This window comes from Xenopus laevis, chromosome 9_10S (genome assembly GCF_017654675.1).
Source record: "Xenopus laevis strain J_2021 chromosome 9_10S, Xenopus_laevis_v10.1, whole genome shotgun sequence".
Taxonomy (NCBI): domain Eukaryota; kingdom Metazoa; phylum Chordata; class Amphibia; order Anura; family Pipidae; genus Xenopus; species Xenopus laevis.
The window spans coordinates 14,696,207-14,717,997 of NC_054388.1; the positions used below are offsets into that span (position 1 = coordinate 14,696,207).

At 40.6% G+C, this 21,791-nt stretch overlaps 3 protein-coding genes across 9 annotated transcripts in view; 2 read left to right on the plus strand and 1 right to left on the minus strand.

Moving 5' to 3' along the window:
• Nucleotides 1-730: 730 nt before the first annotated feature.
• Nucleotides 731-21,791, minus strand: part of LOC108702630 (protein FAM217B) — a 70,501-nt gene continuing 49,440 nt past the window's right edge. The window contains exons 2-5 of one of the 3 annotated variants that reach the window (XM_018238231.2): nt 8,798-8,887; nt 3,826-3,927; nt 2,858-2,925; nt 731-1,948 (exon numbers count right to left, since the gene is read on the minus strand). In XM_018238231.2, coding sequence (XP_018093720.1) covers nt 820-1,948; nt 2,858-2,886 — 1,158 coding nt within the window. In that variant the 5' untranslated portion in view covers nt 2,887-2,925; nt 3,826-3,927; nt 8,798-8,887 and the 3' untranslated portion in view covers nt 731-819. Of the gene's footprint in view, nt 1,949-2,857; nt 2,926-3,825; nt 3,928-4,819; nt 5,371-8,797; nt 8,908-21,791 lie in introns of those variants that run through there. The other 2 variants (XM_041578164.1, XM_018238230.2) reach the window with 2 other exon arrangements.
• On the plus strand, nt 5,699-7,506 carry ppp1r3d.S (protein phosphatase 1 regulatory subunit 3D S homeolog). Its single transcript, XM_018238235.2, has one exon. It carries the CDS (start codon nt 6,093-6,095, stop codon nt 6,987-6,989), a length of 897 nt encoding a protein of 298 aa, XP_018093724.1. The 5' UTR covers nt 5,699-6,092; the 3' UTR covers nt 6,990-7,506.
• The window catches only part of LOC108702633 (synaptonemal complex protein 2-like), a 60,152-nt gene continuing 51,676 nt past the window's right edge, over nt 13,316-21,791 (plus strand). Inside the window, exons 1-3 of one of the 5 annotated variants that reach the window (XM_041578163.1) lie at nt 13,316-13,865; nt 17,872-17,921; nt 18,853-18,999. In XM_041578163.1, coding sequence (XP_041434097.1) covers nt 17,895-17,921; nt 18,853-18,999 — 174 coding nt within the window. In that variant the 5' untranslated portion in view covers nt 13,316-13,865; nt 17,872-17,894. The remainder of the gene's footprint in view (nt 13,866-17,871; nt 17,922-18,852; nt 19,000-21,791) is intronic. The other 4 variants (XM_041578162.1, XM_041578159.1, XM_041578160.1 and 1 more) reach the window with 4 other exon arrangements.

Here is a 21,791-nt window from a genome sequence, read left to right on the forward strand (position 1 = left end):
TCAGCTAAGGTACTAGTTCATGAAAATAACTGCCTGCAACTTACTGGCAACACACATTGGACACGTAGAGGATTCTGCCACCCTTTTCCGAAATACGAATTCCACAGGCAACAGGTCACATGAATCAATAACAGCTTTCAAACTGGATGGCAGTAACCAGCTTCTTGTCATCTGTAAGGTCATCATGACTCTCTAACTAGCCAGGCTCCTGTCGTTTTATAACAGGTTGTGGAACTCCATGGTACCTAAAGCATATGTGTGCAATACATACAATTTTTGAATGAACCTTTTGATAGAACATGCTCCCCACCTTTTAATCAAGTTGATGAGTAGAAGAAAACATAATGTGAACCCCCTAAGACAGGGATACCCAACCTTTTTTACCCATGAGCCACATTCAACTATAAAAAAAAGTTGGAGAGCAAAACAAGCATGCAAACCGTTCCAGGGGTGTGAATTATTGGCTGTGATTGACTATTGGTTGCCCCTATGTGGATTAGCGGCCTACAGGATTGTCTGTTTGGCAGTACACCTGGTTTTTATGCAACTAAAACTTGCCCCCAAACCAGGAATCCAAAAATAAGCACCTGCTTTGAGGCCACTGGGAGCAATATCCAAGGGGTTGGTGAGCAACATGTTGGCTCATGAGCCACTGGTTGGCGACCACTGCCAAACACTGACCTTATAAACATAGCATCAACAAAAGATGTATAAAAATATATATTTTATTAATTTGCTGACAAATAGACTTTGAGTAGTTTATATGTAAGAATATATTTGGCATCTTACACAAGTTCTATGCAAGGTTGGACATGACATTTATTTAACTTTCCAGGGAGATACTTTTGCAGAATGTAATTTCGGCTCAGCAGACGGCTGTTTGATAGCCATTGGGTTATTAGCTAAGGTCCCATTCATTTTTTGACTGCTGTGAATAGTGGAGTTTTTAGGTTTTTCTGTTCCTTGTTGGCCATGGATGAGCAAGATTTGCTTTGGGGGTCTGATGTTTGCAATACTCTGAGTTTTTGGGTTACAATCAGATGACTTTATGTTGATAGTTTGTGAGTAGTTGGCGGCTGTCCTTCTTTTAGTGACACATTTTCCTTCCAGTGTCTGCTTCTGAGCAGAAAAACAACCTGCAGTTTCATCGGAAACCTTTGTACTTAGTTTTCTTGAATGTTTTAAAGCACGTTCCTCAGTATGAAAAGTTTTTCTGTGGGGGTGGTTTTCTTGACCATGATTTCCTTTAGAAATATTTATCTGTTTGCCGGATATTGACGTTTGCTGTGATTTACTCTTTTGCGTTTTCCCATTGTGAGGGATACCAAGCCTTGCTTTAGCAGCTTTTGACTTCTCAGCCTCTACTGTTTGCATTTGAAGCCATTCTAACTGGAGAAGCCTGTCCACATATTTCTCTAGGGATCCCGATGGTGTTGTTCTCAGTGAATTTTTCTCCTCAGTGTTAATGAGAGTTGCAAGCTTTGGTAAGTTCCATGAGTTGAAAGGTGGAGGGAGGAAGTTTGGGTACTGGAACTTATTGCAATCTGGGTTTATGTCGCTGAAACATCCAGGCTCCAGGATCTCTTCTGCTCTGAAGATTGGTCCTGGAGGTGTAAATGGTGATGGTGGCATGGGAATCCTTTCAGAATCAGAGAGGTCGCTTGCGCTGTCTTCATCTTCCCTGATGATTCTCAAGGATGTAAAGTCCATAAAGAGTTTCTCTAAAGACTCACTTTCATGCAGATGTGATTTTGCACTGGCATTGTTTGATTTGGCTGTAGGAATCCAGGGTGATTTGTGCAACCCATTTAAATAACCAGCTTGGTTTGTATCACAATCTCTCATATTGGGGAAATCATGGAATTCATACTTTAAGCTTAGGTCTTTTTGTGGTCTTTTTTCATCATGAAAATCATCATGTAGCATCTCCTTTTCTTGAATCTGTACTCTGTATTTCAATATAAGAAACAGTAACACAGTAACTACAAAAGCAGTAAAATGCATGCTGCATTGGTTGATCCTGAAAACCAGATATATCATTATGTGAAGTACTGTAGGTTTAAAAATGTATGCTTTGTTGCTTAAAAATGTAGTCACGACTGCTGCTTCAAAAGGGAATATCATGGGACTCCTTGGGTTTTATATCTATATGCTCATGGCCAAACCAATAGCCACACAAGCCATACAACATCATTAATTAGTTTTAGTACCTGTGAAAGAGGGGGCATGTGTTTGAACACCCATGGGCTTCCCATATTTTGCCTTTTACTTGTCTGCTTGTGTGCCATTTACTGTCAGAGGCAAATTTTAGCACTCTGTTCCATAGGAGGCAGGAATGCGTTATGAGTAAAATATTGTACAACATAAGGGAAGACTGGGGCCATTGTACATTTCCCCAGAGAAGAAGTGCAAGAGCAGAATATAGGGGTAAAATTTAGGCCATGGGTAGGCACATTGTGCACACTGACTCAGAAGTCATATATGACCCTGCTGTATTTAATTTCATTTTCCCCTTAAAACCTTATAATGGAAAACATTGTATATTCTGCAACATGCAAAGCATCTTGTCATATTGTACTAATTATTCATGTCATATTGCACTAATTTTTCCTCTCGAGCAGGACATTTGTATTAACAGTTATTTGTTTAAAACAATGTACAGAGTTTAGATACTGCTTTTATATAACATTACGAGAATCCTATTTCATTTTCCGAAGCCTTCTGATGTAAATTGTTTTCATCAAAGGGCAACAAACCATTTACTGTACTTGCAGAAGAATGAAAATTACGTGTTACTCTAAATACGTGTTAGATTTCATGGAACTTGCTAATACAGATTTCGAAAAGAAATATTTACCTTGGTTGAGGCTTGTCTAAATGTTTCATTTCCTTTAGGGAAGGTTTGCATTGGAATTCCTTTGAGTCCTGGAATAGAATAACAAACAAAATTCTTTTTAATGGTCTAAAATAAAAAATTGTATTAAATTAAAATCAATGAACTTTAGAAGGACATTGGTCTAAAAAGAGTACATAATGTATGCTGCTTATTTAGCAATTTGTTCATTATATAACATTTGCTGAATAAAACAGTTGGAAAGCTATTCATCTGAGCAGGAAGATGCTGTTCAGTATTTTAAATATACCTTTAAGGCGGCCATACACAGGCCGATAAAAGCTGCCGACAGACCGTGTCGGCAGCTTATTGGCCCGTGTATGGAGCCCTCCAATGGGCTTCCCTGATCGATATCTGGCCGAAAGTCGGGCAGATGTCGATTGGACAGGACTATAAATCCTGTCGGATCGCGGACCGTATCTGTTCGTTGATGTGGACATGCGATCCACCCACCCGTTAACCTTTGATATGATCCGATTGTTGGGCCCTAGGGCCCACGATCGGATCAGCCTGATATTGCCCACCTCATGGTGGGCATATCGGGGAGAGATACACTCGTTTGGCGATTTCTATGTGTATGCCCACCATTACAGTGACACATTTTCTTTACTGTACAATATAAAAACAAATAATATACTAAACTATAGATTATACAACTTGCTAACTGAAAATTTTAGATCAAATAAAGTAAATTCTATATGAGGTTGGCCCAAAATGTTATGCCTGGCATATAAGAGTGCTGATATAGGGTTTATTATCTGGTATGCTTGGGACGTGGATTTCCAAATAAGGGGTCCTTCCATAATTTGGATTGAATTTGGATTACTGGGTTTTGGATAGTGGATCCCATATCTGCATTTCAGAATACTGGTTAAAGGCAGAATGAAAGTGAGTTTATGGGAAATTAAGAAAAATTAAAAATAAAAAATTACCAGTTTTTTATGGCTGTGATGATGACTGGCAGAATTCGGCAATTGATCCTGTTTCTCTGGTTCACCGGAACTGAATCTGACAGAACACAATTTTCTTTGTATCTGAACAGTAAAACAAATAAAATGAATATTTCTTTTAAATATCAGCAGTTTCTTTAGCATAAATGGTACTCAAGTTTTATTTTGTTTAATGGACAACAAATGTATTTCAGATCCATAAGCAGATGGAGTGATACAGCTTATGAGTGCACTGGATGCAACCTATTTATGGTTTAGGTTGCAGCAAACTAGAATATGTATGGCTTTGTTACATCCCTACATTTGATAAGTGAATTAAATTAGGCAGAGTTATGTCTTTTAACAGTATGAAGTGCAAAGGCAACTATACTGTTGACCTGAGGGAGGAATGCTTAGATCGGCCAGATTTTTCCAACCACGTGTGTGTCTAAACAAGCCAAGTGCAATCATCCAGCAGCATCAAAAACCAACCTTCCCTGTATGATTATATTACATTATGCAAAGATCTGCAAGCAGCTCACGGGTGAGAGGTAAACACAAAGATAATGTCAATATTTACTAAAATATAAAGGGCACTGTAGTACCCAGCCATGTACATTATGTAGCTTAATAGGAGAAAGAAGGTAGAACTACAAAAGGTTTAAAATGTATCATTATAATCATTGGAAAAAGGAAGATGTACATATACAGATCCTTTGGTAAATCAGACCACTATGATCATGTTTATTGTCAGATGCATTAAGTTATGTGTATATCCTTCTACCTTAATACTGCCCTAGCTACATGCACAGTAACAGAAAAAAAAGGGTTGTTTACACGGGGTAACTGCTTCACCCTCAGCTTCGATGAGAAAAGTGCGTATTTATACCTGGCCTGAAGCAGCGAATGAATGAATGAATATTCCAGTGCTACAAGAGATAAGACTAATACACACTGTCACAGAAGAAGGCATAATAGATTTAATTCCCTACATTACCATTTCTGTGTTGTTTTTCGTGAGCATGACTGGTCTTTCTCATTCTAAAACGTGGCAAGGGAAAAGCGTGAAATCCTCCAAGAGATCAGACATTATCCCATTGGCTCTTTCCTATTTATAAACTGGAATGGCACCTCCTCTATCCAATGCCTTATTGCTGTGCCTTCAGAGGAGCACAATGCCTGCGCCAGGTGGAATGCGGAGGCTGCTCTATAAAGCAGCTCTAATTCTGCTCCTCTGCCTGTCTCCGTTAGCTACAGTCACCCTGACACTGTTTGTCTTGATGTCACAGTTGAAATTCGATGTGATGGGAGTAAATAGAAGGGGTAGCTCCTCCCGTCCATCCTAGCAGCTACTGGATTGGCATGGCCATTGCAAAGCATCATGGGTCACGACTCCTGCAACAATCCTGTTACAATTTCATTTATAGTATTGATGGTAGATAGCTGCCATAAATAGGTTTAAATGTCACAAGGTATAGGCGTACTACACGTATGCCTTTTGACATTTAAATCCATTTAGTGCAGCTGCTGCTGGAAACAGACAGACGGTGTCAAGTTTAAATGCTTTTAATCCCTTTCAGAAGTGAAACCCCAATGCCAGTCTAGGTTTCTCATGTTGCTCAAACTGATGCAGTGATCACTGTACTATACATAATAGAAAGTGTCAGCCTCTAACATCAGCACATATATTCCCATGCAAATTTCCCAAACACTGGTGTTTCCTCGTTCTACAGCACTGCTGTCAATGAAGGGCAAGTCCACAACTGAATGACTGAGTGGAGTCTTGGCCAATCAGAAAAATGGGCGTTCTGATCCTTGTTGACAGCAAATGATAGCAGCGGAAACCCTTTTGTATTGACTTTATAACAGACACACACAGGCAAAGGGCAGTGCAGGGGAAGCTGTCTGTCTCTCTGCTAGCAAGACATGCCTCTGTTAGCTCTTCGTCCATATATTCATCCACATGATTTCAAGAGATTGTGCCAGGCTGGTGCACAGGTTGTGATTGTTCTGCTTGCAGGGCACAATGGGAGTGGTCACAGGCAGCAGCAGAAGAATGTCACCGGCAGCAGTGCCACCCAACTCCCTCCTGTTGGTGAACCCGGAATTATAAGAGACGGATTCATCTTCCTGCATTGCTAACGAGACATTAGGAAGTGGAGTTCATTGAATTCAAACCTAGCCTGGGCAAATAAGGCTGCTGCACACAAGGCAGGAATGCTGTTGGAATAAGAGGGTCAGTGCAATCAGAGAAGCTTTCCTATACAAAGATGTCTTACAAGCTCCCTCCATTCATAATGCCGCAGAGCTGCAAGCAGAAAGTGGAGCTCAGTATCCCTCGGAGCCTGAGTTACATTAATAACATGTACCAGAATGCACAGCTGGCAGAGGGATTAGGGGGACCAGGTACAAAATTCACACGGCCCACTGAAGGATTTAATCGGCTTCCTCGAGCCCAAAGCAAGATGAACACTGGCTGCGACCCAGAGCTGAGACCGATTATGCGGCGAAGAACCAAATCTCTGCCCAGCTCATCTGAAAGAAAGCGTGCCGTTAAATGCCAGCCCAAATGCCATAAAGTCAGGTTTGTAGATTCTCTTGGTTTGGAGTTGGCAGAGGTTAAACTTTTCAGTTCTGCAGATGACCCTTCCATCCCACTGCATGTCCTCTCCAGACTATCCATAAACTCAGCCCTGTGCTGCAGCCAAGAGCTGCAAGTCCCCATGCAGTACTTGGAGCCTGATTTCCAGCAGCCGAAAGACAGTGGCGATTTCCTGGATCGGCTGCAGCAACAGTGCGTGTGTTTAGAGCGAGTGGTAAGTTCAGAGGAGAAAGGCATTTCTGGCACAGTGTGGGTTGTCAATCTGGCCTTTGAGAAGTGTGTTTCAGTCCGGTATACATTCACCAACTGGAAAAACTACTACGAGGCCAAGGCAGCATGGCAGAACAGTGCAGAGAATAGTGGCTTGGATGTATTCACTTTTGCCATTCCTATACCCCCTTTCCTCCAGCACATTTGCTCAGTGATACAGTTTGTCATCAGGTATCAGGTCGCTGAGAAGGAGTACTGGGATAACAACCAGGGCAAGAACTACACTTTCACATACAGAAGCCATACTCTCCGAATGCCAAAGGACAGTGAGCAGAGCTGGATTCACTTCATCTGATCCTGCAACACCGTGTTGTATACACAAATAAACATCACAGTGGCTGCTGTCCCATTACTGTTTCACTACGGGATAACCTGCAGGGGGGGTCAGCGAACATTTGGCATGTTTGGAAACTAGGCTGAGTCATTGACCTTTTAATGCAAAGGGGGCAAGTTATATTTAGTTGTAGGCAAGAGACATGTGGACTCTTACATTACAGCAAGAATAGATTCCAATCTGAATGGATTATGTCCATGGTGGAAAATTGATATAAATCAGGGATGTCCAGTTTGTGAAGTTATACTTCAGTATGATCACACAGTCTGTAAGGGGGGGGGGGGGGTTAGAGATGTGCAACTAGTGGGCCTTCAGTTGTTGTTGTTGCACTATGACTGCCACCATCCTGCCAGCAGTTGAAGAATGATGGAGGATGCTAGGAATGTACAGGCTGGACAAAATATCAACAATATGGGGCAGATGTACCAAGGGTCGAATATCGAGGGTTAATTAACCCTCGATATTCGACTGGGGAATTAAAATCCTTCGAATATCGAAGTCGAAGGATTTTGCGCAAATAGTTCGATCGAACGATCGAAGGAATAATCGTTCGATCGAACGATTAAATCCTTTGAATCGAACGATTCGAAGGATTTTAATCCAACGATCGAACGATTATCCTTCGACCAAAAAAAGATAGCCAAGCCTATGGGGACTTTGGTAGCTTTTAGGTGGCGAACTAGGGGTTCGAAGTTTTTTCTTAAAGAGACAGTACTTCGACTATTGAATGGTTGAATAGTCGAACGATTTTTAGTTAGAATCATTCGATCCGAAGTCGTAGTCGAAGTAGCCCATTCGATGGTCGAAGTAGCAAAAAAAACACTTCGAAATTCAAAGTATTTTTTCTTCTATTCCTTCACTCGAACTTAGTGAATGGGCCCCTATATGTCCTTTTTGTTAAAGGAGGCCCAGGCTACATACCCTCTGTCCTGATGATGCAGCTAGCTGTAGTCTTGAGTGATCTACATTGTTCAGAGTCAGTGCTCAGTTACTGGGGAGGCTAGTTCCACTTATTTCATTACTGACAGCAGGACAGAGGTTAGCAATAACACCAAAAAATAAAAGTGATTTAAAGTAATGAAAATATCATGTACTGTTGCCCTGCACTGGTAAAAACAGATCTGTTTGCTTCAGAAGCACTACTATAGTTCATATAAACAAGCTGCTGTGTAGCAATGGCGGAAATTAAAAAAAGGCCATATGGCACAGGTTAAATAGTGGATAACAGATAAAACCATTATGTTCTATAGAGCTTATCTGCTATCTGCTGTGTAACCTGAGCCTTTTCTCCTTTGAATGGCTGTCCTCATTGCTACACAGCAGCTTATTTATATAAATAATAGTAGTGTTCTGAAACAAACACAGCAGTTTTATCAGTGCAGGGCGACACTGCATTATATTTGTATTACTTTAAAACACTTTTTTTTTTATGTTACTGTTCCTTTAATTTAGTTAGTGGACCCTGGTGAAGGGAAGGCCCTAAACAAGACAAAGGTATGATTGGTGGGTCTCAAAGGGGACAAGGCTTGCTAGTGGGTGCGTGGGATTTGGGTGAATTGTGGGCCCAATTCACACATGACTAGATTGGTTTGGGGGGTTTAACCATGCAGATTTTTTTTTGTTTTACTTGTTGACAGGGCCCACTACCCTTGGAGGCAATGGTACACTGCAATTTTGGGTGACTTGCCTAACATTTTTATTCTCACTAATAACATGGTATCCGAATGCCTAAACTGGTGGTGCCATGATATATTTTAAATGATTCTCACCTTAAAAGGGCCCAGAAGTCAACATACCCAAGCTCGTAGCACGTGCCATTGCCTTTGAAGGGGATCTTCATCCATAAATTATTTTCATGCCTAATAAAAGAAAATGTAATTCTAAGCATGTTTTCCAAAATAGTTTTTAATTGTTTAATTAAACATTTTCAATAGTTTTGAAATTCTTTGTTACTGTCATTGAAAGCAGAATTGGTGCTGAGGCTTTCCCAGGAATGTTAATGAGGCTTCTGCTATATTGCCTCATAAGTTAGTATCACCAGTACATGTACTGCTTTCTGCAGCAATTACATTTACAAAGAATGTTAAAACTACTGGAAATGAATGTTTTGATGTTTGGCAGTTGCTTAAGATTATATTCCATTTTTACTTTAACATGACAAATATTGCACTAGAAAAGACAGCAGTGCACTTTAAGTTTTACAATGTAGCTGATCGTGTAGAGACCTAACTAGAAGTTACAGGATAGTGGTGATTGCGTAAAATTGGGCAGACCTACCAGTATTGTGGTCCATGTGTGCTCATCTGAGGCTTTTCCAACTGAAGAGAACTGTTTTGGTCACTGGCACAATAATTAATGTATTGCTATAGTATTATGTTTGGTATTTGCACAGAAAAGAACATGGAAATATATGCAATCATTTATCTTTTTTACTAGTAATGTACAATCTCTGATGTTACTGATTCTAGTGCACTTTGTACCTGTGGTCAAAAGTAGTACCTTGTTCAGGTGTTGCACCTCCCACTGCCTGTAAGTATTGCAATGTAAATGGGACAGGATGCATTTGCCAATACTTTGCCAGTATTGCAGTGATCGGTTACTGCACCTGAGACAAACACAGTTCTTAAAGTAGGCACTGTATACATTGTAAATACAGTCACCTAGATATGCAACAGCCTATTGTATGGGCAAAACAAAACAAATATATATCTGAACTCATATTTGCATATTTTATTAATCATGCATACAATATAAGTGTTTCAGATAAGTATGGAAGTCAGGATGATACATATTGGCAACACAATTGTGTGCCAGAAAGTGTCAAAAAAGTTATGGCAAATTAAGGGCTACACTTACAATTAAGTACCAAATTGGTCTGACAGTTTGGAGTGAGAAAAAAATATAAAATACTTTGTAGATACAGCAATGCAGTTTGCATTAAGTTTCAGCTTTAACAGTTCAATAAAGGCAAAATATAGATTTTCCTATCCAACTCATAGTAGCATAGTAAGTCAGGCTGAAAAAAGACACACGTCCATCAAGTTCAACCGTTTGTTTTTTTTTTAACCTGCCTAACTGCTAGTTGAGCCAGAGGAAGGCAAAAACCCCATCTAAAGCCTCTCCAATTTGCCTCAGAGAAAATCCTTCCTGACTCCTATATATATAGATATATATATATATATATATATATATATATATATATATATATATATATATATATATATATATATATATATATAGATATATATATATATATACATATAGATATATAGATATATATATATATATGTATTTGTGAGTCTTACACATGGCCTTTCACACAAGAAACACTTCTTTACTAAGGGAAAGGCAACCTTCGGCACCTTAGTTCTTAGCATAACATCATGTGTTTTTTCAGATGAATTTGTGGGGAAAGTGTAAAGGCTGTAATTTTGCCCAAAAAAATGATCTGCTAATCACTACCTATGCATAAACATCTACTAACCCCATGTTATTAGGATGATAAGGATCTATTCCAGGTACTTCTGAGACCTTAGTTCATGTTCCCGTTTAGAGTGAAGAGAAATTAGGCTTAAAAAATCCAGAACTGGATCATTATCACCTGATGACGTAGGCTTGGTTGATACATGAGCTCAAATCTCAAAAATACCTGGAGTAGCTCATTGGATATGCCTAATCAAAACTACATATGCATTAGACAAAATTAAAGGGGTCCTCCACCCAAGCAATATCCAATATACATTAACTGAAAAAAACTTCAGTGTATTTAATGTAAGATAACCAGATCACTTGAACATTTCAGGGACACTTCTAATAAACGCATAATGCAAGGCTGCATTCAAACTGAATTTAAATCAATTCTAGCTTAGTTTTCTAGATGTGTGCTTGAATTTTCAAGTGGTCTGATAACCCAAACACCACTCAACGTTGCAAAAAACATTCTATTTATACTGAAGAGTTACTTTGAATTATATGCTCTTTCATTATGCAAAATAATTTTTGAGCGAAGGACCGCTGCAAATGTATTTGGTCTGTGAAAGATTGTTAAATAATTACCATTAGCGCTGAGGACATCATTATATTAATACACTGTTTTGCTGGACGTTGATAGTAAAGCTTGGAAACATGTCCCGCTTTAAATGAATAGAAGATTAAATGCTCTAGGAAATATAAAAGATGCAATTACCTGATATTTAATTTTTTTAATATAAAGGCAAATATCTTTTCAGTCTAACAATTTACTAAATATACTGAAATATTAAATACATGGATAAACACTTTGTTATTAATTGTTTGCACTGAGGTACTGGACTTTTTTTTTTTTAAATTAAAATCAGATTATATTCCTTTGTGTGGAAAATATTTTCTTGTATTCAGCAAGTATACTGGAAAGCAAACCCGCTAAACTGGAAATTGATTTGTCACTGCAAATAAGTCTTTAAATCAGGCAAAAGTCTGTGGATCTTTGACCGCTTTGGCCACTAAAGTGCAGACAGATCATAATGGAGGCAGATTAAGGCACATCAGGAGAGAACCACATTGCTTGTCTGACAAGATTTTCAAACCTGCCCAATAGATATCTTGTGGGGATGATATCTGTCAGGGAAGCTTTTAGGCCCATACATGAAGCTGCCAAGTCGGTATAAGGGGCCAAATCTTCAGCATGTATCTGCAGGCGGGAGGCAGTTCTGGGAGATTAGTCGCCCCGAAGAAGAGGAGATTTGTCTCAGGGCGACTAATCTCCCCGAATCTGAGAGTGTGCCCTGACCCTAAAACCAATCTGCCAGTAAAGGTGGCCATACACGATAAGGTCGCCAAATGAGTGGATCTTTCCCCGATAGGCCCACCATCGGCCGGGCGATATTGTGTTAATCCGAACGTTCAGTCCTACGAAGGAAATGGACGCCAACAGGTCGTAGGACCGCATCAACTAACCAATGCGGTCCTTGATTGCAGGGAAAAAAAAAAATCAAACCTGCCCGATTGATATCTGCCTGATTTTTTGCCTGATATCAATTGGGGAGAGCCGTCGGAAGCCCCACACATTGGTCTAACTCTAAGCTTTAGACCAATATTGCAGCTTTAAAGGAGAATTCAACCTGTGGGAAAAATCCCCGTACCCCCACCCCAGGTAGACCTCCCTCCCTGCCCCCCCTTGGCTTACTACCCCCCCCCCCGGGGAAATGTCCCATACTTTATACTTACCCCTCAGCTCAGATTCTTCCAGCGGAGTTCCACATATCCATCTTCCGACACCTCTGTAAACTGACTGGGAGATCGGTATTTCTGCGCATGCCGGTTTGCGACATTGCCGATCTCCCAGTCAGCGCACCGAGGACTCGGAAGATGAATATGTGGAACTTCGCTGGAAGAATCTGCGCCGAGGGGTAAGTACAAAGTATGGGGCATTTCCCCGGGGGGTAGTTAGCCTGGAGGGATGGGGATCTACCTGGGGTGGGGGGTAAGAGTTTTTTTCCACACAGGTTGAATTCTCCTTTAATCTGCCCGTGTATGGCCATATTTAGCTTTGATCAGTCTGCTCCACACAGTATTTTATTTGAAAACTTTGGAAATTAATTTAAAAAAAATACAAAAAAAGTCCCTTCACCTTACTAAAGACATACCTCCCAACTGTCCCTTTTTCGGAGTGACAGTCCCTCTTTTGACAGCTCGACCTGCAGTCCCTCATTTGTACTGAAAAGTCCCTATTTTCTCTGCACTGAACAGCCAGAAAAAGAAACATAGTTTCTCACTTAATTGGCTTTTAGCAGAGAGCACAGAACAGCTAACAGGTGCAAATAAGATACTTTGTAACAATTTTGAGACATAAAAAAACAGTTTAGATAAGGAGAAATATTTTCAAACTTTCATAACCTGTCAAATTTTGTAAAATGACATGATAATTAGGGGGTGTGGCCACACAAAGGGGCGTGGTTAAAAAAATTTGCTGCGCTAGGTGCGAAAAAAAAAATGTGTCCCTCTTTTTATTACCAAATTGTTGGGAGGTATGCTAAAGGGTAGAAACATTTTATGATAGGATTTGTGGAAATACCACCAAAGCCCGGGCCTAGGGCTGTGAGGGATCAATGTTCCTATACATTTATTTTTCAATGGCTTTACGTTTCTTTCCAGGCCCTGTCCTACTGTCACTTGGTTGCTAGGGTAATTTAGCAACCGGATAGCAGTTACATTTTCAGGGCAGAGAGTCTTAAAATACAAAATAAAATGTAATTATAAAATATATTTTTGAAAATATGTTTAAAAAACAAACCCCCACAGGAAATAAAAAAAAAATGTAGGCTAAATGCAATTGGATTTGAATACTGTACTAAAAGTAAAAAGTATAAAGATGTTTAAAGGGTGTCTATTGCTAAAAAAATCTGTCATGCCCCACCCCCTGGACTGACAGACCCAGCTGTGTTCAGTAAAACATAATTTAAAAACCATTAAATGTAATGAAAACTGGACGCAGAGAACTGTCATATCCTAATGACAATCATAAAGCTGAGGACTGCCGCCATTACAGTCTGCTGAGCAGTCTCGCTCCTTCCACACAGAGTCTGCGCATTGTCAGGCTGAAGCTGATTGGAGAGTAAGACGGGTAAGCTCAAACAGTGCAGGGGGGAGATGCTGGGATGAGTGGGAATCTGCGCAGTGTCAGGCCGAAGCTGATTGGACAGTAAGACGGGTAAGCTCAAAGAGTGCAGGGGGGAGGAGCTGGGTGAGAGGCGGAGGAGGAGGAGGCGGGAAGTCAAATTGAAGATATGATCCTGTCAGTCACGGTTCTAGTTGAGATATTATAGGGAGTGGATGTTTGTTCCTCAGCAGCACATTCGCGTGTGTATATGTACATTTATATATATAATAGTAGTAAGACCTTTGCCTAAAATGAGGCTGTTATTTATGAGTGACAGGGAACCGAGCTAAAGCAATCGGTCATTTATTTGGCTTTAAAATCAATATGAATATAACTGATCCATTGCACAGTTTCTGATTTAGGTTCATAGAAAGGAGCAGTGCATGGTGGGAAAAGAAGTTGCTTTGTGGTAATTTGGGGTGTCAGGTGTGGGTATGTGAGAGAGGCTGGTTTGTGGCTGCCTGCTTGTGTGTTTCTATGGGGACAACTTATCAGAATCAGTGTGGGTGCCTGAGTGTGTGAATCAGCGATGGTGCTTGTCTCTGTGGGTGCCTGTGTGAATCAGTGTGGGTGCCTGATTGTGTGAAATAGTGATGGTGCTTATCTCTGTGGGTGCCAGATTGTGTGAATCAGTGTGGGTGCCTCGCTGTGTGAATCAGTGTGGGTGCCTCGCTGTGTGAATCAGTGTGGGTGCCTGATTGTGTGAATCAGTGTGGGTGCCTGATTGTGTGAATCAGTGGGGGTGCCTGAGTGTGTGAATCAGTGTGGGTGCCTGATTGTGTGAATCAGTGGGGGTGCCTGAGTGTGTGAATCAGCGATGGTGCTTGTCTCTGTGGGTGCCTGATTGTGTGAATGAGTGTGGGTGCCTGATTGTGTGAATCAGCGTGGGTGCCTGTCTCTGTTGGTGCCTAATTGTGTGAATCAGTGTGGGTGCCTGATTGTGTGAATCAGCGATGGTGCTGGTCTCTGTGGGTGCCGGATTGTGTGAATGAGTGTAGGTGCCTGTCTCTGTGGGTGCCTGTTTCTGTTGGTGCCTGATTGTGTGAATCAGTGTGGGTGCCTGATTGTGTGAATCAGCAATGGTGCTTGTCTCTGTGGGTGCCTGATTGTGTGAATGAGTGTGGGTGCCTGTCTCTGTTGGTGCCTGATTGTGTGAATCAGTGTGGGTGCCTGTCTCTGTTGGTGCCTGATTGTGTGAATCAGTGTGGGTGCCTGATTGTGTGAATCAGAATTGGTGCATGTCTCTGTGGGTGCCTTATTGCGTGAATCAGTGTGGGTGCCTAATTGTGTGAATCAGCGATGGTGCTTGTCTCTGTGGGTGCCCGATTGTGTGAATGAGTGTAGGTGCCTGTCTCTGTCAGTGCCTGGTTGTGTGAATCAGTGTGGGTGTCTGTCTGAATCAGTGTGGGTGCCTCGCTGTTTGAATCAGTGTGGGTGCCTGGTTATGTGAATCAGTTTGGGTACCTGTCTGAGTGGGTGCCTGATTGTGTGAATCAGTGTGGGTGCCTGATTGTGTGAATCAGAATTGGTGCATGTCTCTGTGGGTGCCTGATTGTGTGAATCATTGTGGGTGCCTGATTGTGTGAATCAGAATTGGTGCATGTCTCTGTGGGTGCCTTATTGCATGAATCAGTGTGGGTGCCTAATTGTGTGAATCAGCGATGGTGCTTGTGTCTGTGGGTGCCCCATTGTGTGAATGAGTGTAGGTGCCTGTCTCTGTCGGTGCCTGGTTGTTTGAATCAGTGTGGATGCCTGTCTGAGTGGGTGCCTGATTGTGTGAATCAGTGTGGGTGCCTGGTTGTGTGATTCAGTTTGGGTGCCTGATTGTGTGAATCAGTGGGGGTGCCTGGCTGTGTAAATGCCAGGGTGTGTGTAGTTCCTAAAGCTGGTTATAGACATTTGCCTTATTCTGCCTCCTACTTGCTGGACCAAATTGTGCTGATCTAATTGTTTGGCTTTACCTGTTTCACTAGTAATTCAGTATTCATACGAGTGTGCATACGTTCAAAAACAGGGGGTTTTAGTTACAACTTTAGGAACATTAAATAGATTTTTAGCCTGGCAGCAATTTAAGCACAGTATACACAGTACATACCAAATAAGATATGTAGAATCTCATTGTACACTACAGGGCTTATCTGTTATCTGCTGTGTAACTTGTGCCTTTTCTCCTTTTTCAGCTCTGAGTGGCTCTCCCCATGGCTACACACAGCAGCTTGTTTGTATAAACTATAGTAGAATTTCTGAACCACATACATCAGTTGTACCAGTGCAGAGCAACAATACATTATACTCTAATTACTATAAAACACATTAAAACGTTGCTGTCAGTGTTTTATTAAGCAGCGCTTTGCATTAAATGATGGCCTATAGTTACACCAGTGTTTCTGAAGGTAAGAAAGGCTGCTGTGACAGCCAAAAGGTTGGCTTTGAATTAATTTTTTTTTTATCAAGATAATACCTGTGAATGTAGATTTCCTTCAACATTTGGGCATCTGTTAGTATGTGGACTGTACCCAGGCACAGTGCTTCTAAGTGCCAGGGTTCTTTATATATACATATAGCTTATTTAAATGCAGACACTGAATTCAGGCACTCATGGGACGTTTGGGGTGTGTACTGTAATACGTACCCTTTGAATTTAAAAATGAGGTGTAGTGCAATAAATGAACCATTTGTCCTGTTTAATCTGACACATTTAAAGGGGACCTGTCATCCAAAAAAAATATTCCAAATCCTATTTTATCATTTTGGTCAAGCAAAATGAACATTCATTACACTACATAAATGATTTGAATCTTGTTTCCTTCAATCTGTGGAACTCTAAATATAAGTTATTAATTATAGCAAGCAGGCAGGAGCCATTTTGTGGACACTGTTATTAAGGCAAGCCTTGCATCATCTCAGAATCTTGTTTGTGCACCAGAATGGGGGACCTGATGTCCATCCCCATGCCCTGACTACACAATTAAATGATTAAGAGAACTGGGGAAATGTGGGGAGAGCAGTGACATCTAGTGCTGAATGGAAAGTGAAAGTAATTGCTTGCCCCGCCTCTATGCCTAAGGCATAGAGGAGGGGCTGGCAATATTTGATTGGCAGCAGAGATTTTTAAATGAACTTACAACAGCTATGAATGCTTTAATAAAAAAAAAAGAATTTGGATTTCATATTTAATTCGAAAAGGACTTTTATTATACAGCTTTTTATGTCTGGGTGACAGGTCCACTTTAATACAAAGAGCCAAAAGTTAAATTATTCTGTGTTGCTGTCACATTTGTATTGAAAATAATCTTATCAACTACCTGACTTGTGTATTTTTTAGAATAAAAATTAAGTACCACTGAAAACAGGGTAAGCCTAATTCATTGTGGGGTGCAAAATTGTATGGCAACCCCAGTGAAATAAATTGCTAAGCTTAAGGGCAGGACTACATGGCCGATTCAGCCACGATCCGACGCGCTGCCCAAATCGCAGGCGTCACGTCGGATGCGGCAGAAATAAGGTAAGTAATTCAATTGTCGCATTTTGTCGCAGCATTGATGTGACGCATCACGACTGTCGGATGCAGACGCTGCATGCTGCGTCTGCATCCAACAGTTTTGTTGCATCAACAATGCGACACGATCCGAGACTGCCATTAGTTACCTTGTTTCCGTCGCATCCGACGTGACGCCTGCGATTTTGCGCAGCGCATCGGATTGTGGCTGAATCGGCCATGTTGTCCTGCCCTAAAGCGTGAGCTGGTTTAGCTCTAGGAGAGACTGGTAAGATGGTGGTGCAGTTTTTCCCAAAAACTTGCATTGGCCCTGGTAATATACTTTACACTCCCCAGTGAATTGGGACCTTCTTGTCCTTTAAGGGGATGTTTTTTTTAAAGAAAATATAATTATAAACAACTTCCAAATATACATGTATTTACATTTTTTTTCAATTCATTACGTTTTTTATCCTTTTTTTTTTACACTCCTGCTTCCGACTCTTGAAAACAGTCTAGCAGAAGCCAGCTCTCCTTCAACCAACCCATTATGAATGCAGAGCTGCTGAACGCAAATGTATTTATCAGGATCAAGTGCAAAATAGAGCACAACACCTAGTTGCAAAATCACTCTGCGCCTGTTTTTGATTCTAGTCATGTACCTGGTACGTTCTTGTGGCCTCCTGATCAATAACTGCTGCTTGCATTTGTACCTATTGTTTTTCTAGTTCTCAGTGGTAATATCATCCTCATGATGCCTCCCACACATGAATCTCAGGTAGGTTACTGTACAGCAGATTTGTGACCTAAATAGTTTCTTGGGACAACTCCACCATCTATTTATTTAATCTTCCTACTTTTATAATGAATTGAGCTGTATGACAATTGATTTAAGGATTGGTTAATTACTATTAAATAATTTATCAGCACAAGCCACTTTAGGATTAAGGATTGAAGTTCAATGAATCATTTATGGATTTGAGCATAGGTACCTTAGATAGTTAATTGAAGGAGGGTAATCAATTGCACTAATTTATTGTGGATTGTTGATCGACAAACATTAGCACAAGCCACTTTAGAATTAAGGATTAAAGTTTAATGAATTATTTAGGGCCCTTACTCACGGGCATTTGAAGCTGCGCTCCCCTGCGTTCTGATTTTATGCATTCAGCCACAGGGGAGCGTAGGAGTAGACGCGATGAATTCTTTTCAATGCGGCTGTACTCAAACAGACGCATGTAAGTGCGGAACGCAGGAAAAATGCAACATGCTGCGTCCCAACAGCGTCTACTCCTGCGCTCCCCTGCGGCTGAACACATAAAACCAGAATGCAGGGGAGTGCAGCTTCAAACGCCTGTGAGTAAGGGCCCTTATTGATTTAAGCACTTGCACGTTAGACACCTCAATTATTTGAAGGAGGTTTAATTAATTAATTGTTGATTATAAACAACGGATAACAGATTATAATTGTTTGGTCACTTTTGGGGATACAATAGTAAAATATATAGTTGCCACAATTTTCCTTGTTTAATTTAGAGTCGAATCATATAGCACTAATGAATCTTGAAATTTAACCCAAATAAGGGATTGATATTTAAGTAAATTGATTAATAAAGGGTTCATTTTTCTACACTATACAACCATTAAAGCACTGCCATTTTTGAATGCACAATTAAACAAACCAGCAATTTTCTTTTGTATGTTTTTAGTTAGAAGTAAATATCGACCATGCCTTGAGGACAAGAGGACCAGACCTTCGACCCCTAAAAGCATTTTTGCTGAGTGAATCTTGTGCTGGCGCATCCCAGAAATGCAGCAAATTCCTCCTTGGAAAACTTGACAAACTGATATGCAGGGTAAATTAGCAGCTTTCAAACTGTAATTAAGTTACATCTGTTGTTTCACATTCCTGCTTTTTATGGCAATGTCATAATAGCTCTAAACTCTCCAGCTGGATATTGGTACATAGGTCATTCACTTTGACTTTAGCCGTTTTCATATTTGATTCTTCGCATGACATCAGTTTCAGCCAAGGATTTGCCCTTTTTCTTATATGCCATTTGTATTTTATTGAATTATAATGAATGGGTATATTTAATATGTGGGATTTTATGTTTTTGTATTTTTTCAAAATTATTTTCTAATGAAATCGCCACTAACACCCCGGACACTTGTTTTTTATAGTGTAAGATGGCAGCTAGCAGCATGTAGGAAAGGGGCGTAACTACAGAGGAAGCAGACCCTGCGGTTGCAGGGGGCTCAGGACTGTAGGGGGCCCAGGAGTGTAGGGGGCCCAGAGAGGCTATAATTAAAGATCAATTTTAATTTACCTTGGTAGAAAAGGCCAACTTATTGATTTTTGGGGGCCCTAAATTGAATTTGGTGTGGGGTCCAGTAATATGTAGTTAGGACACTTCCAGGGACGTAACTACAGAGGAAGCAGACCCTGCGGCTGCAGGGGGCCCATGAGGTACAGGGGGTCCCATGAGGCTCTAATTAATGAGCAATTTCAACATATATTGGTAAAAAAGGACAACCTCTGGATATATTGGGAACCCTAAAATTTATTTGCCGTGGGCCCAGTAATATCTAGTTAAGCCACTGATGTAGGATATAGCCATTTGTTGTAAACACTTTGAGAGTTAAAGGGGACATATACTAACTCATATAACTTAAAATTACTGTATATAGACACCACTTTATGACATGGTTTTATGTATTTGAATTTCTGAAAATAAATACTAGTATACGATCCCTTATCTGCAAACGTTATCTAAAACCCCACAGGTCCCAAATATATATATTTACACATACATACACGATTCCACAAATTGAAAGAAAACCCCTTTTCACTTTGTTCCAATATAAAGAGATGGATTGGAAATCCCTCTACATTCCCTAGTGGGTGGTGCACAGATTCTCTAGTAAGGGACACATTTTTTTTTAAATTTCATAATATTTTGTTATGGTGGGTCAGGAAAGAACCCAAAAACCTAATGCTTTCTACATCTGTTAATCATGATTTTGCTGTTATTGGACAGAACAGCAGAGGGTGCTTTTGTTGCAAATTCATTAAAGGAGAAGGTGATGTCGCCAAACGAGCGGATCTCTCCGATATGCCGACCGTGAGGTGGGCAATATCGGGCTGATCCGATCGTGGGCCCTAGGTCCCAATGATTGGATCCTAACGAATGGGAACGGGCGGTCGGATCGCATCAACGAACAGATGCGGCGGGATTTTTTGTCCCATCCGATCGAGATCTGGCCGACTTTCGGCCAGATCTCAATCGGGGAAGCCCGTCAGGGGGCCCCATACACAGGCCAATAAGCTAACGACTCTGTCTGTCGGCAGCTTTTATCGGCCCGTGTATGCCCACCTTAAGCCTTATCAGAAAGGTCCACCTAAATATACCTAAATATACCAGTAAACCCTCAAAGTCCTCTGTCAAAAGAAACACAGCATTTCTTTCCTTCTATTGTGTACACATGGGCTTCTGATACAGACTTCTTGCCTTCAACTTAAACCTCCTTGCCCTGGGCGTGAGCATGCTCAGTTTGCTTCTCTCCCCCCCCCGCCCTCCCTTCTCTGCTGTAATCTGAGCCCAGAGCTATAAGTGAGCAGGGAGAGACTCAGGCAGGAAGTGATGTCACACCAAGCTAATACTGCAGCTGCTATCCTAAACAAACAGCTTTTCATTCTACAGAATAAATATAGCATTCCAGCTTGCACTATTGCAGCTAATCTATTGGCAAAAAAATGCCTCAGTAGCTAACCTTCTCCTTTAAATTTAAAAGAAAAAAAGATTACTACTGCTTATTTGCAAAACTGCTCAGAAGAACAAATTTACATTATTATATGGGTAGGTATATCCCATTCAATTACAAAAGGATTAGTATATTTTTCAGATATAATAGTCAGACACAGTACCTTTGTTCGGCTGCTGTTTATAGAACACAATCCTGAGAGATGCAATAGAAAATAAAATTACAAGCATTTTTTTAATCCTTTTCATCATCTGCCCATTTGCACATTACAGTGACTGGTCTTATTGCCACAAATACAACATTCTGTAGCATCTGAAGAAAAAAAATTGCAATACAGAATATACTTAGCTCTTTTGTCTACCTGTAAGTTTTAAGTGTAAGTGTATTAGGTGCTCTTTTGAGATAGCTGCACTCAGTAAGTGTAACAGTCCCCCATGCGTCACTTATTACTTATTACGCTGGTGTTCTATTCTGCAGATTCAAACTTAGTCAATTAGTGGGAGTCAGAAGGGGTGTAAATTATATGCTGCTACCTATTAATCCTCAACCATTAGTTCACTGATGTCTCCACTCTGGGGTTTTAAACGGACGTCTGTGACAATTTATTAAAGTTAAAGACAAATTTGTGCTAAAATATATGTTTGTCGTAAAAGACATGGGAAAAGGTTTCTGTGCTTGGATAGGACATTAGTGCAGGACCTGTTATTACGCACATTCAGTGAATCACTGCTCCATTTCTGGTCGGATAACATGTTATCTGCTATTACATGAATTAGCAGTGAGTGAGGACAGAACAATTGCCTAAATCATCATACTGGAAATCTGACTTTATAACTTCTTAAAGGGATATCGTCATGGGAAAACATGCATCAGTTAATAGTGC